Source organism: Pezoporus occidentalis, unplaced genomic scaffold (assembly GCF_034315485.1).
Source record: "Pezoporus occidentalis ecotype Australia unplaced genomic scaffold, CSIRO_AGI_Poc_V1 ctg373, whole genome shotgun sequence".
NCBI classification, from domain to species: Eukaryota; Metazoa; Chordata; class Aves; order Psittaciformes; family Psittacidae; genus Pezoporus; species Pezoporus occidentalis.
The window spans coordinates 221,786-238,007 of record NW_026915695.1 but is presented as its reverse complement, the minus strand read 5'-3'; the positions used below and the strand labels follow the sequence as shown (position 1 = coordinate 238,007).

Sequence of the window (16,222 nt, the reverse complement as noted above, 5' to 3'; positions counted from 1 at the left end):
CAGCTACTATATCAAACTGAATAAAAGGTGTATTATAAATAGCTCCATAGAAATCCACCAGCAAAATTTCCTGATTTTCCTGGCACTTGCTGTTTCATGGTAACTGCAAGTCTCAACTTACTACACGGAAAGTGCAATTGGAGAGGCCTCAATAATAACCTTGAATTCATTTCCAAATATGCCATTAACATAACAATGAAGATTCCTTTGTCTGGTTTTTGAGGTTTGGGGGATTTTGCTTTTGCAGGGAAGGATTTATGTGGCTGGTGAGAATCTGGTTTAATCACCTCTTCTAAAGCTCACCAACACTCAATTACCCATTATTACAATGCCTGGTCAACTTTGTTTTCCTTACACATAGGGGTAATAATTCTCCAAAGTGTGACTACTATGAAATAATCCCACATTCTCTGGTACCTTGCGATTCTGAATTATAGTGTTTCTGTAACAAACTGTTAACAGGCTACATAACATTTCAAACACAGCCACATGGGAAGCTTGTGGAATGTTTATTATTGATGTATTCCTGAAGAAACTGGAAATTACACGAGTAAACATCACATTCCATTTTCACATGCATAGCTTACATTGTTGTAGAACATTGAGCAGAGCAATAAAGCCAGAAATTCAACTTATACACTCAAAACCAGCTACTTTCACCTAACATGTGGTTTCACATTATTCTTGTTAATACCACACACCTCTGCTCTCATGCATAGTGTCACCACCTAGATGGGGAGGTTGAGCCTGAATACACCAGGAAACATTTACTATTCCAGAAAAGCCAATACTGAGGAGGACCTGGAGCAATGAAAGCAAAGATGTGGGCAGCAATTTCATGAAGGGACAGCTACAGCATGGAGCTTGTTGTGGGAAGGAGCTGTACACACAACCCACAGCCAAATCTCTCAACAGTATCACTGTCCTGAAGCAGACTGATGGCATCAGTTTGGTGCAGCAGGACAAAGACACCTGAATCAGGAGGAGCAGAGGGTAACACACATAGACACACACACACACGTCAAGGCCAGTAACATGTTGCAATGTCATGTTTAATGAAAGAAGCAGATCATACAGAGGTAGGATTATATAGTACAGATTACAAATTGCCTGCAACCTGTGGTTTGATGCAAGATGATTCATGTAATAACTGGTGGCGCTTCCCTATTGCAGCTCTGGGTTGATACTCAGCCATGATCAGAGCAAGACACATACATCACAGAAACAGAGGCTAGTTGACTCCATGACTCTCTTTTATGCATCAGTTGCCACAGAAAAAAAGGGACCTAAAATGAATGTCATACCAGTTCCCTTTATGTTGCCACAAGGAATTAGCCCCCAAGGAATTAGCAATATAGTCCCATAGCATCAAGAACAGAGCACTTACTTAGAAAAACAGGAAAGCATTAGAAGAACAGCAGAAGTAATCCAAGAAGGACGTAAATGGATATTTCAGAAGATCTGAGCATCTACAGATGTATTTAATGGCAGATCCAAATGGCTCAACCCTTCCTAAAAGCTGTGCCCTGGAGCTCAGCCATGTTATCTACATCCTGTTTGACATGTCCTGGGTATTCTTGTTTCAGCAACAGCAGGTTTAGCATGGTCTACAGTTTCCAATTGGGTATCCCCGTCCCCATCTGGCACCACCATAAACAAGGGAGGTCCCAGGAGTACGGGCAGCACTAAATCCACTTCCAACTTCAGGGGTTCCTGCAGATCCCACGACACTCTGCTGAGGGAAGGTGCTGAGGATGGGTCCAGGGAAGGTTACAACCACCGGCGGAGGGTAGATCACGACCCTGGAGTCAGGACACTGACGGACACAGGGCTCATTGCAGCTATCAGCAACGGGCTGTGGCACAGCCACCCCACATGGAGAAGCACTGCCATCAGTGCATGGGCTTAGAGAGTGCACCATTGCTCAGGGGTGGCTAATCTGAAGAGCAAGCAAATAGTATAAAAAGAAGGCACAAGTTCTTTTAAGTTTCACAATGAAACATTACAATAAAAGACTAAAAACAAGCTAGAGGGAAAGGCAGAATTTTCATAGCTCAATTCCTAAAAGATTCTTTTAAATCTTGTACTTGAACCCCATAAGACCTGGAAATGAGTTCTCACGAAAAACCAATCAGAGCTCATCATCCAGATATGCATTTACCAAAGCCAATAGCTGAACCGTCAGAAATGTATTGATTCACATCAAGAAAAGTTGAGGCTGGTACCAAAACATTTGCACAGGATTCATCTTAATTTATAACTGCAAAGAAAGACTTTGTTAGAAAGAGGAATTTAGATGCAACTTACCTACTTCACAAGAGAAACAAGAGAAATGATTATACAAGATCTGCTGCTGTGCACTTTTATACTTGCCCTTAAACTGCCCAAAGCATGAATCACCTACGTGCATAACATTCTAATCGATTACTAAACACATTTCTTTCAGACTCAACTTTGGTAATGAATGCTAAATAAATCGCTCTTTATAATTATTAGTCTGTCCTACCCCATATGACCTGTACTTTACTGCCATCCAGTCTCTGCTCTTTCAAAACTTTATATAGAGGGGATACTGTGCCCTGCACCTTGCAGAAAGATAAAATGTTTATATGGTTTATGCTTGATGAATGAACTTGTTTCTGGGCAGGTGGCAAATACCCATTTTCTTGGAAGAAAACATACTTGGTCCAGCCCAGAAAGAGTTGCAAAAGTAAGGGATAACCCATGTCCTCAGCCTAGGGGTAGACAGGTTCATGTGATGAAATGAGGCTAATGCAAAGTCCGATCAAAGTTCTGACACCCTGCAGAAATCCTGAATTTTCTAGAGTTCTATATCCAGGTAAGTCAGTGAAGCTCTTCCAATTAGACGCCAAGCATGAGTTTCCTTCAACATGCAAGCTTTGGCCACAAAAAAAAAAAAAAGGGAAAAAAAGCTAAGGCCATATTTATATGAAGTTAAATGTCTCATAATATGAATCTATAAATCATGACCTGATTAGAGGAATGGCAAAATGACAACAAATAGGGTGTGACTTAAGCAAGACCTTGTCAGGCAATTTTTCCAGCGAGTTGCTTCTTCAGTAAAGAAGCACCTAAAGCCATTCTAATAATGCACTTTACACATACAGAACAATGAGTGGAAGATGCAGTTTGGAATCCCAATGGCTGATGAATTGCAACTGCCAATGTGGGGTTATCACCCGTGTTATCTCACCAGAATGAAGAGGAAGACTTCTGACACTCAACTGTAGCGTCAACAGATGCCAAGAATGGCAATGGCGTGTGGCATACAGACACTCCCTCCCCACCATAAGAGGTAGAAACTTGTTCATTCTGATTTACACTTCATTTTGCTTCAAAACAAAGACATTTTTCTATTTCTGTAGTAATAGAGAGGACTTGGGCTCTTCTATTAGACTAAATCTCACAAATTGTTCTCCCTTCTTCCCAGCAGCACGTTCTTGCAAGGAAAAGCCTTCCTTTTGTAGAGTTAAAAGTGTACATGGTAACATTGCAGAACTTAAGTTGCCTCCTTCCAAGGAATCTCAAGGGAAACATCTTCTATACTATCAGATTGGCAGCAAAAACATGATTTGAAGAACAGCATTACATGCTGCTGTTGAGTAGAAACCTCGAGATCTCAACAGTGGGAAATGACTGGGATTCTTTTTTACTTTAATTGCATACTGATATTTATCTTCATAGTGTCACCATGTTTGAGGATGACACAAGATATCTGTAATTCCTTTGGAAAATTGGCTCTGCCATTTCTATAATTGAAGATAACCATGTGAATTGCAACATACGTCTTTATCTCAGCTTAGACAGGGTAGCAACTTACCCCTACAGTAATTGCTCAAAAACATTGGAATTCAATACCTAATTACTACTTTGAAGTTAGCCAGCAGAAGATAATAGTAAGTATTAAGTCTTGGAAACACATTAATAATTCTGTCTTGAAAAGTCACGATCTTCAACCCAATGTGAGAAGAATCCACACTGCTGGGGTTTGTTGCCTTCTCTGCTGCAGACTGCTTGGGGTTAATGTCACTGCAAGATCCATTTATCTGAACACAAAGGTTAACAACACTGACATCAGGCATGTCAAAGCTTTCTGAAAGCATTTCAAAGCACATCATAAACGCTCATTAATGTTCTGAACAACTGATGTTGACATATGTATTTTTTTTAACAAGGGTATTACAACTGCCAGCTCACTACCAGAGAGGACAAGGAAATAAAAGTGATGAGTAAACCAGTGAACCAAAACTCAGCACCTAAAGAGTGAGTCCATAAGGAAACTAAACAGTGCACATGTCAACTCTATTTACTCATTAAAACAAGCTCAAGAATCAAACCCCTGCACCTTAAAAACTCAAGATACTAAACACAAACCCCACCATCTTTGTATTCATCGAGAGACAGAAAGAATAGAGCCATCAACACCTTCAATCACTCAGAAGTGCTGACAGGACACATTTATTCTCTATTTAACCGATACATTCAGATTCTTCAAGACTTTCATAGTCCTCTATCTGTAAGGATATGCTGGAAAGCTGTGTAAAACCTTAAAGGACCAAGCTAGAGCTCTCCACAAAAGCAGGGAGCTCTCTGAAGACATCCATTTGATTATACTGGCCAAAACAGCAGGTATCAAGACATCAATCCATCCCTGAGCTCACTGAAACACGACAACAAATAATGAAGTTTAAAATTGAAAATGTGTGTGGTTTAGTGTGCACACCACAGAAAGTGAGACTTAGAAATAATTACATCAATTACATGGTCTTTGGCTAATAAGGGGTTTGTGCCCAAAAAGGTGTTCTCTTCATCAGGCTGACTAGGAAAGCGTATGAAAGTAGTTTGAGGCTCAGAGCTTCATCCATTTCTCTTGGATTCTCCCGCCAAACCAGGTATGTGTGATCAGCTTTATAACTACCATATTACAGCTAAACAGACTGTAACCTTGAGAGGCTCAGCACGTTTCATTTCCTAACAAAGAATACAGACATGAGAAGACACTGAGGTTTTTCCAACTTAATCCTAAAGTCATCTTAAACACAGCAAAGCCTGTGAAGAGACAGCAGCTGCAGGAGAGCTGAACTTGTGACCATGAGTGTGGAACAGATTTTTGCATTAAAAGATTGCTTTATACTATTGTGATGCATGGGTTTTTTTCTTATGAACAAGGCTTCAGATATCCCATGGGTAATTTCCAGAGCTACTCTACTTCTGAATGACCAGCTATACAGCTTGATGCCCACCTTACCAAATATCAGGACAGGCTTGGAGGCATGCTGCAAACATCCAAAGGTTAGCCTTGATGCCTGTTCTCCATAGAAGAGCTCCAAAACTGTTGCCTTATACATTTAACCAAACCTGTAATTTCCCACATGCCCAGCCTCAAACCATCAGCATCAGTACATTATTCTGCAGAGAATTACACACTTCCCCGTAACTTAGCCTTCCATCAGGTGCTTTGAATTTTATAGATGTGAACAGCTACAGAAACAGGGGGCTCTCAATCTTATCAGGTGGTCCTGATACTTCTCATTGTTTTATGCGATAGCTCATACATCAACATTAAGCCATGAGCCACAAATTCACCAGGAATGTTGAAAACCAGAGAATAAATACCCATTTTTCCATTGCAAAGAATTATTACCCAGCAGTTGAGGGACTCATGTTTTATTATGAGCTGTGTACTGGAAAGGTGAAGAGCAATGACCTGCCACACTCAGGCAAATACACCAAAGTAAATGCAGGGATGGAAAAGCTCCTGCGTCTGAGCATTACCTCTGAATTAAACTTAACTAATTGGACAGTGCATTCTACTGGGAACAATATTCTCCCTTAAAGTAGATGGCTGCGTCTATTGCTTAACACATGATATTAAGATGAAGCATTGAGCTTTCTGCCTGTATCCATCATTTGGTCGTAAAAAAAAAAGGGTTGCAACAAGAGTCAGTATTCACGGTTATAGCTATATTCCCATTTATAATAAACACACTTGTATTATATTTACTAGTTTTGTAATATCCAGGACCTAAACCACTATTTTCAGTGAGCCTTTTTCTAAAGAGATACTCTGACCTGGAAAAAGGGCAAGAACATTAAACTTGGGGGTTGGAACTAGAACTTAAGGTCCTTTCCAACCCTAACCATTCTATGATTCTGTGATTCTAACTTTGTTAAACCATAGTCATCCCTCATGACGTGACCTGAATCATAGCCTATTCTCACCCCACACCTCAGCTTTGCCCTACTGATAAATTAAGATGGTCCTCACAGGTGCCATGTTTGTGCAGACCTATGTTTACCCATATATAACACAATAGTACTGACAGAGACATTAAATAGTATCTTCATAACAGGACCTTTTAAAACTCCTTACAAATGCTCATTAATGTTTTACATGAGCCACGCTCTTCAAACTGAACTCCATTATGATGAACACCTGCACACACCCAATTTAAAGGATGCGTCTCAAGACGTCAAAGGCTACTAATTACATCACGTGTAGGGAGCAGTTTGCCTTCTGATTGACAAGCACAAGGCACATGTACAGGCAACATCTGCACAGGCACAGCTGAGGTCTGGGTGCAAACCAGCAGCTGTTGGGATGGTCACAGGATAAGATAATGGGGTCATTAGAAACAAAAACTCGCCCCTTTACTATCACTGGGATGCCATAGAGTCATAGAATGGTTTGGGTTGGAAAGGGCCTTAAGATCTTCTAGTTCCAACACCCTGCCACGGGCAGGGACGCCTTCCACTAGACCAGGTTGCTCCAAGTCTTGTCATCTTGGCCTTGAACACTGCCAGGGATGGGGCAGCCACAGCTTCCCTGGACAACATTTTCAGTGCCCCACCACCCTCACAGGGAAGAGCTTCTTCCTTACATCCAACCTGAAGTTCCCCTGGTTAAGTTTGAACCCATTAGTCCTTGTCTTGTTGCTGCAGTCCCTAGTGAAGAGTCCCTCTCCGCCGTCTTTGTAGGCTCCCTTCAGATATTCTAGTCCAACACTGTAATTCTTTGTTTCTCCCCAAAGAAACTCAAGCATATCACCAACACAATTGTTGATCAAATCAGAGTGTCTGTAGGACCACAACTGCCTGTAGAAAGCACCAAACCATCCTTTAAACCCTTCAGAATTCATGATTCCTTGCAAGTGAGCTATGCCAGCTTCCAAGGAGATTTTAATTTGCCACAGGACAAGTCTTGGACACAGCCCTGAGAGTTTTTCACCCCACCAAGATGCAAGATGGGCTTGCCTGAATACCTTCCACTGCCCTAATTTCCAGCCATAAAACCCTACCAAATGCAAAGCCTAATAAAATCAGGGAATGACTCTTATTAAGTTTGAAGAGCATTTGATCAGCCATACAATGAGCACCAAGCTTTGGGTACATCTCTCCCTTGACAAAGCCACATTCCTCAATGCCCCCATGCTGCCTACCTGCATTTAAATGAGCAAAGGGGAAAACTGAATAAGGATGACCATTGCCCACTCCAACCTCCTGCTTCCAGTTTGCCAGTCTGTTCAAAGAAGCTTTAAGAGAAGAGGGATAGATTTCTTCACATAATTGTTGACGTCAATGGAATAAAAGGCAGGTTTTATTCTCCCTATGGGAGATTTAAAATGGAAAAAACCTGGAGGGTGTGAGATGCATTTCATGGCATTCAGGGATAACAACATATTAATTCTCTCCTGTATTTAATTAGGATTTGATACACAGTGGCTCAGGTTTTCCTTGCACTGTAAAAGACCATATAAAAACACACACTGCCAAGCTTTCAATCCAGTTCTTACTCTCCGCTGGGAGCTCGGTAAGTTTTTTCCCTATTTCTCTTTCTAACTAGCAAAATATCCTTTTGTTGCTACTTTGAACTTGAATCTAGATCTTACAGAAATGATTTGACACCGCGAATGAAGAGAGTTGGTTCTTTTAAAGGCTGTTTGTTGGGTTTTTTGATTCCTTTTCTTTACAGGCAGAGACAGATACAGGACTTTAAAGTTGAGCCTGAGATTTACAGAACCTCACCCAATTTGGGATGTGATGTTTCCACTTTGATCTGGCTATTTAGGTACCCATAGCTTTCATTTTCTTTGAAGAAAACCTCGAATTCTAGATTTCTCTTATATTAGAGATGACTTCTTTTAGTAGTTCAAGGAACTATTTCTGTTGGCAGTAAATATTCTGACCTTTACCATCCTAATCAGAGACTGATGTAGATTACTTTAATACCACAGAGACTTTTTTATCTTGAATAACTGAAGGAAGTTTTGGCTTCTGCATATTTGAGACTCCTTTTAGACACACTTTTTGGGGAGGAATTCTTCTTTAAAAGAGCTGATATTACCTCCTCTCCTTTTCAAAACATAGCAAGATCCAAACCTGCCTGGTATTTTTGTTGTATCTGCAGTTAACTATCAGCTTTCTAAACAAATCTACAGTAGCTTGGACCCAATCCTTGTGAGCTTGTTGTTATAGTCCTATATACCTGCAGAAGCAGCTGCCACCAAATTGCAAAGTGCAGACACCAAAGTGCCATTTGCTACTGCTGAGGAAAGCTGATTTACAGGCAGATTTTAATTAGGCAACCCAAGGTCTCAGCACTTCTCCATGCTCAATCACATCTTTGGAATGGACACCTCATCCATTCCAGGTATGGCAGGGGCAGCTCTGATGTCCCATAACCAGGCAATGCCTCACCCTAAAAGATGGAACAGAGCCTATACCCTCCTGCCTTCAAGGAAGATCATCTCCATGCCAGGAGCACTTCAGCCCTGGCAGTACAGGATGCTCCACAGGCTAATTCAGGTGCAGACCTGAGCAGATTCCTCCTGTGATTCTTGCAGCCCTTTGGTCCCCAGCTTCTAGTGAAGCAGACTAAGGGAGAAAGAGCAAGAGGCAGCAGAGTACAGGGTAGCCTCAACTACATCCTGAGATGCAAAGAGTTACCTTTTCTCCTCATATGGAGTACTGGCAGCTTGAGCCAGACTTTCAAAAGTCATTCCATCCTTAAAGAACATTAGGCTTTCAAAAACAGAGCTCTGCCTGCCAATTACAGAGATAACAATCCTCTGTTCTGCAATTTAAATTAGCATAAAGAAGGGCAATATTTTCCTTTGCTTTACCTTGTGCCAGCAGAAAGCAATTCCAGTTTAAACTGAAGCGTCTGCAAAGAAAATAAATGATAGCCCTTGCCACAAAAAGGTGAGAACCTCAGCACTAATCCCAGATACTCCATTGCGTCACTAGCTGGAGCACACAGGTCACTTTGCAGCTATGGCTGGAACTCCCCTTCTTCTAAGGATAATAGCTCCACATAACATCTGAAGCTATGAGAGATCATTAGTTAAATGCGATGCTGTGCAGTTTCTGCTAGAGATGAGGGCTGAGAGTCAGAAGCAAGCTCCACAGCAGAAAGGCAGCTTGTCAGATACCAGGGAATTCATTTACCTTTTTTCCCTACTTCATTTTGTAGGTTCATCTCCACCCCAGAACAATGTCTTATTACGGGTACCAATACAAGCAGCAGTACTATATTCCAGGTGCAACAAGGTGTACCACACCGGTGTTCACGCGGTGCCACAACCCCTGCCCTGTGAAGTACGTGCCATGTGCACCATGTGTTTCCAAGGTCCCCAAGGGGTGCAGGCTGAGGAAGACAGTGCAGAGCATCCCCAGGTGCTCCGTACCATGCTCATCACGGTGTGTGGAGACACACGTTGTGGAAGGCCACTCTTCCTCCTGTCGCACCAGGTCTCCTGATCCATGCACCATGGCATTTCCTCAGTCCGTCGTGCAGGGTGGGGAGAACCTCTGCGTGTCACAGTGTGGCCACTCAGGCATTACAAGATGCCCTCAGGTATGCACTCCGACCCGCTTGTACCAGCACAGCTCGTGTCCTTATTCATACCAGTGGTCCAACAGTTACCAGTACAACTGTGGGCAGCACTAAGCTCCATGGAGGTGCCCACAGAACGACCAGGCGACGAAGAGCAAGATGGACACCATAGCTGAGTTCAGAGACACAGCTTTCTGAAGCACGACTCTTCTCCTGCTGCAATCTCTGGGGCTTGCAGACAGCATCTTCACAAACCAGCCCTTATTTAATCCTCTCCACGTTATACTCTGTACTCAATTTAAAGGACTCATAGCTTCGTATCTACAGTCTCCTATCATCTACAGTGGGCTCAGGTCTTGACCACATGAAGACAGTTTTTCCATGACTGCCAGTGTAAAGGATATGTGAGTTTACCATGGGCATAATCACTCACATGGATGGCATTGAGTCGTCAAAGTGGCCTCAGCTAGCAGAGCACCAACAAAAATAGATCCTTCCATGGTAATATTTCTGAGAATACAGTTTTCTTTCTGCTTTTAACTTTGTTCCAGAGGAGACTTTGTAAAGAAAGGGGTTTTTAATTCTGTACTTTGTTCTATATGCAACCAACAGAAATTAGAGAAGTAAATGTAGGACCTGACTTTCAAAGTCAAGGCAGTCTACTGTGTGAAGCACTTTCTATTTAACCATCCACTTCTGATGTACCAGCTGCAAGTCAGAAAGTACTTGCCCTACAGTCTGCATTACTTTATTCTCTATGGTCTATAACCAATGTATCACATAATAAAGCCTCTACTGCCTCCAACTACCTGCTTTTGCTTTGGGTTTTCTTTTTCCTTCGTGCCTTTTCACACTTGACTTGGAGGTGAAAGTCCCCAGCTGTACAACAGGCATGGGAAGACAAGCTCTGCTTTAACCTTCTCTGGTTAACACGCACTCAGCTCCCCACAGTGGATCTCAAAACAACTGAGACAGCTATAAGATGACTAACAGTGAATCAATAAGCTACCAGCAAACACTGGGATTGTCAGGGCACCCCTAGACCATACTGCTGTATGCAGCAGGACATTCAACTACTCACAAACTGAGGTGTTTATGATCTCATCCACCAATAAATCCCTATTAAATTTACCCTAAATCATTCTTTGTGCATTTGTAAACTGTAGCTCAGCAATTCCTGGTGCTCCATCCTGTGGCCAATGGGTTCAGGGAGCAGGAGGGAGCTGCAGCAAGGCAAGCCCCAGGCAGGCACACACTCCTTCACAGCACAAAACTCACAGGATACCAGGGACCCATAGTGCCACTACCATGAGCACTCAGCCATTCAGAGTGATGTATCACTATCAGAACATAGCAGAAATTATTTGATTTGCAGTGATTTTCTGGTTTTAATATCAGCTATGACATGCATTGAAATGGATGCCCCCAAGTCTGTCACTTGTGACAAGCTTAGACCACAAGACGCCAAATTCAGTTTGTTTTGCACAGCAAGGAAGCATCATTTAAGAAACACAAAAGGTCTGAAGGCAAAAATGAAGCAAGTAGACTGTCTTGGAGCCAGCTTGGGAGAAAAGTAATAATAGAATTGGAGACAGCAGCTCTGAAGTGGCACAACTTCCCTGGCGTCAGCAGACATGAGGATGACTTATGCCTGCTGCAGATCTGCCTACTAGGAGACGAGTAATAAAGTTGTGCTCTCCACCAAGTAGCCAAAGGGCACCCCTCTAATGTGGTCACATTCAAAGGAGGGTGAAGCTGTTTGGTGATACCCAGTAAAGGGCTGAGCACTCTCCCATTCCCTCCCCTGGCTGTCAGACGGCAGGCTGTGAAGGCAGCACATCAGGTTACAACAGCAGCAGGGAACAAAGGAGCCTTTCTGCCTCGTTCTTCATAGTTTTTCACCCATGCCTTCATGCTACAGCCAGGTTTTAAGCGGTCCTAGGTAGTCAGAGGGGTCTGTTTGAGAGCTCATTGCCTCAGTTCATCATGCTGCCTACATCACTTGACTGCAAACACTTCCCATTTGCCAAACACTGCTGAGCTCCACCACTTCTGGGCAATACATTACAACAGAAACACATGTGATATGGATTTAAATGCATTTATGCAACACAGGTCTCTGCTTTTTCAACTGCCACGTATTTAATTAAAACCAAAAAGGGTGAGAAATTAAGAAGGCATTTAAATTGTGTCTGCTATTCAGAAACCTCTATCGAGCCCTCAGAACTGTCTACAGGAGCAGACAGATGTGGTTAAATGCCACGCAGTCAAGTTAGCCCAGCCCAGAAGACAGGGAACAAGGTCAGAGCTACACTACAAGTGCTACAGCCCATGGATCCAGGAGCAAGGCCAAGCTGCCCCATGGAGCTCAACCTGGTCTGCACCAGCCCTGCCCTTGGCTGAAAGCAAACAGCAACTCGGTCACCTAACACAAAATTTGCCCTTGACAACGTTATATTAGGTCCTGTATTACTAAAGATTATAGAATTTAAATAACCTCTCAAAATGAGTGCTTTCAGCAGTCACTGATAACCGGCAGTTTTAACTGACCTTAGTTAACCTTACAAAGCATACTTTATTTCAGTTTATTTCAGGCTGTTCATTGTTTTAAAAGCCCAGCTTGCTGCAGACAGTAATCTACACTGGAGCATCTCACAGAATCATTAGGGTCGGAAGGGACCTCTGGAGATCATCCAGTCCAACCCCTGCCAAGGCAGGGCTGCCCAGAGCAGGTTACACAGGAATATGTCCATGGTAGGTTTTGAATGTCTCCAGAGATGGAGACTCCACAAGCCCCCTGGGCAGCCTGTTCAGGGGCTCTCCCACCCTTAGCATGCAGAAGTTCTTCCTCATGTTGAGGTGAAACTTGTTGTGTTCTAGTTCATGGCCATTGCTCCTTGTCCTGTCGCTGGGCACCACTGAAAAGAGTCTGGCACCATCCTCCAGTCACCCACCTTTGGGATATTTATATGCACTAATGAGATCCCTTCTCAGTCTTTTCTCTTCTCTTGACTAAATGTTTAGAGACATGCCCCCATTTGATGGATGCGTATCTGTGCCTCAGCCACTTGCACTAGAGACAAGGGGTGATGAGCTCAAACATAAACAGGGGAGTTTTTAGGTTGGATATAAGAGAGAAGTTCTGCCCTGTGAGGGTGCTGAGGCGCTGGCACAGGGTGCCCAAACAAGCTGCGGCTGCCCCATCCCTGGCAATGTCCAAGGCCAGGTTGGACAGAGCTTGGAGCAACCTGCTCTAGTGGAAGGCGTCCCGTCCCGTGGCAGGGGGTTGTAACTGGATGAGCTTTAGGTCCTTTCCAACCCAAACCATTCTATGACTTCCAATAGCCCAGGGCACCCCGCCTATCCCAACCAACCTGCAATCATAGTATAGCTGTGCCCTCCTCTGGCCGTTACCAGCTCACACAGCTCCTGGTTTTTACAGGATCTCCAACAGCAATTGAAGCCATCAGCTGCTCTCGCAATTAGCCAAGGGGTATTGCTATGGGCTGAGGCAGCGGCTGGATGCAGCATGGATGGAGTAACATCATTTGTGATTGTTGGATTAAGGAGCCTTTCTTTCATGGGCAGATAACTCTGCATCAGCCTTCCTTTTGGTTGTTGATGTGGGAGTTGTGGTCTGGCTTTAGCAGCTTATTTAGTACATTGGGTAGTATCAAAATAGGTCCTGTCAAATCTTTCATGAACTGGGTTTGGGGAGAGTTCTGTCACTCGCTTATCGCTCACATAGAAACCTGCTCACAACTTCCACTACTTCAGAAGCAGTTTGCAAATATAAACCCAAATCTTAACATGGGGGCTCTTTTCTGCTCAAATCTGTTAGAAAATCAGGACATCCTAGAAGCTGAGTTACCAAAAGGCTTTGGGTTTTTTCCTGTTGTGATGCATATACTAAAAAAGGCAGGGGGGTTGAGCAGAGCCTCTATGAAAGGCATCTATTGGGTTTGCCAGGCTTGGGAGAAATCGTAAAAGGGCTTGAAAAGAGCTTTAAGGGCAAATCTCTTTATGTGTTCATGCAATTCTTTTAAATTCCTAATCACAGTAGGAGGTTAACCCTGTGGGGTTGGAGAGGTCCTGCTTTTCGCGAAGAGTAATAGGAAGTCTTCTTCAAAACAAAGAGGATGAGTTAAATGGTCCTAGAGCACCATCCTGTGGCAGTGCAGGTGCTGAGCTGAAGGAATGTGTTTCCCTCCTGACTCACCACCCCTCATTCCTGGTAGAGCTGCAGGTCCTTGTAATTAGCTGATGCATAACCAAAGCTCAGCTGATCCCCAGCCCAGATACTGTGGTGAGGAGTAAGGCAGATGAGCTCTTTACACAGCCCTTGCAAGAAGGTCTGATGTTCTCCAGGGTCCTTTGTAGGGCTGAGCCCCTGACTTGTATCAGTAAGAGGCAGCGTTTCACCTACAGCTTTGTCAGTTTTACTTCTTCACTTTGAAGGGAGAATCTGAGGTGTTGCATAAGGTGATTTTGACAGTTGAAGAATGAACGTGGGTGTGGGAAGGCCAGGAACGGTGTGCTTGCTGTTGAAATGGCAAGTTGCTGCACTGATGACAAACTTCGGGCTGTAAAGGAGTCAGTGATAAAGTGATGCAACATAGGCCAGCGATGGAGACGTGGAAAAGCAGGTATATGATTCTAGGGACTCCTGTGTCGTTGCATTGGCTTGCCCATGACTAAGTGAAGTCATGGGCAGGTTTAAAGGGAAAGAAGTGGTAAATCTGGTAAATGTTAATACAGGATTACTGTGAGGAACAAAGGGTTTCAACTGAAAAGGCCGAACTCCAATTCTTTGGTAGCCACAGACCTTGCAAGATCCAAATGCCAACTCCTATCCACTCCTGAGGGACTTGCTATTTGACTTGAGTTTCTAGGAGTTCATACATGGCTGTCCATACCACCAGTTCATGCATGTGCCTGTCTTATCATTGCCCTGTTCATATCCTTGGGGATGTTTTCATCAGCTGGAGGCTTTGAAAGGAGAAAATCCCATTTCATTGGTGCACTTGGTTGTGTGTATCAAGTCTTTGCACTGCAGGAAGAAAGGTTTACAGGTTTACTTCAGTCCAAAGAGACTTCAGTTCTCCCTTTTTCTCTGGGTGGTGCTGATAGGATGAGGCTGAGTGGGCTGTGCTGCATGTGGTAATCCTAGGAGGAATATCTAGGGGCACTCTCCCATTGAAATGTGAATCATAATGAGACCTTCTTCAGGTGACCCTGCCCCACACAGAGCATCATGTTTCTGATGTGTCCTACAAAACAGGCCATGGTTTTGCTGTCTCCTACTGACATCCTCATTTAAGTAGCTAAGAAGCAACTGTAAGTGAAGGGGAAGTTCTCCCTAATCCTTAAAAATCACGATGCCCTGGAGCCATAAGCTTCCCCCTGCTCCAAAGCTGTCATCTCAAAACCAACATAGATTCTGATGATCCCTGTGTAGTTGTCAACTTAAAACCAGCATTGGCTCTGGTGGACCCTGTGTCCTAATTCAGGGTAGCTGCATGGTCAGTAAATGCCCAAATGTTTCCATGAGCTGGGGTCATTGGAAGGGATCCCCTGTGTTGATGTCATTCCTTACTCCAACCATCCTCACCTTAGTGTCAAACCAGCTAATTTTGATATAGTCTAAAAGCCTGTGGGGAGTTCCCAAGCAAATAAATTAAGTGTCAGATATGACCACTGATGATAATGAATGGAGCAATTAAGACTTTCCATTTGATGACTGTAATTTTAATGGGCTGATGCAAACCAGCTGAATAATATGGGAAGGAAGCTGCAGCAGTGTCATAGGTAGAAACCAGGCAGATGACCCACTAAAGAGCTGGGTGGATCATAAAAAATAGGAAGCTATGCAGCTGAACTTGCCAGGTGATGAGCAGCTCATCTTCCCAAGGAGTTTGTCCTGCACACAGCCATTGTCACCACGGGTCCATACAGGAGACTAAAATGAGGTTGGCCATGACGCATTTTGAGTGCTGCTGATGCCTAGGTGACAAATGACATGTTCTTCAAGCAAGTTCTCCTGGCATCTCAGAAATGCTCCTATTCCCTGATGGAGAGGGGAGAATGAGAAAAATGCCTGATGCTGGAGAGGTTCTGCTAGGGAGCAAGCTGATAAGACAGTGCCCATCACCTCGTCACCACCCTGGTCTCCTCTGTAACCCATGGGGTGCTGTACACACGCTGTGCGAAGCTCCTGCAAGTGAAAATAAAAGGCTTGTTGTACAGCAGGATAAAATAAAGACTTGCTCCAATAATTAGTTCTGCATACAGTGAAACAACACAATGCCACATGGGTTTATTGCTCCCTTTTGCAGTGAATGCTGTCTCCTTTTGGAATATCTTCAG

The 16,222-nt window shown here is 43.5% G+C and overlaps 2 protein-coding genes across 2 annotated transcripts; one reads left to right on the top strand and one right to left on the bottom strand.

The window, feature by feature from the left end:
- Window positions 1-493: 493 nt before the first annotated feature.
- Window positions 494-2,402, bottom strand: LOC134170425 (feather beta keratin-like). The gene is made up of 2 exons (XM_062631785.1): window positions 2,308-2,402; window positions 494-1,939 (listed from the first exon to the last, which is right to left on the bottom strand). The coding sequence occupies exon 2, from the start codon at window positions 1,919-1,921 to the stop codon at window positions 1,598-1,600; it is 324 nt and encodes a 107-aa protein (XP_062487769.1). The 5' UTR covers window positions 1,922-1,939; window positions 2,308-2,402; the 3' UTR covers window positions 494-1,597.
- A 5,368-nt stretch (window positions 2,403-7,770) lies between these two features.
- On the top strand, window positions 7,771-10,649 carry LOC134170422 (proline-rich protein 9-like). The gene is made up of 2 exons (XM_062631783.1): window positions 7,771-7,831; window positions 9,494-10,649. The coding sequence occupies exon 2, from the start codon at window positions 9,515-9,517 to the stop codon at window positions 9,968-9,970; it is 456 nt and encodes a 151-aa protein (XP_062487767.1). The 5' UTR covers window positions 7,771-7,831; window positions 9,494-9,514; the 3' UTR covers window positions 9,971-10,649.
- Window positions 10,650-16,222: the final 5,573 nt, after the last annotated feature.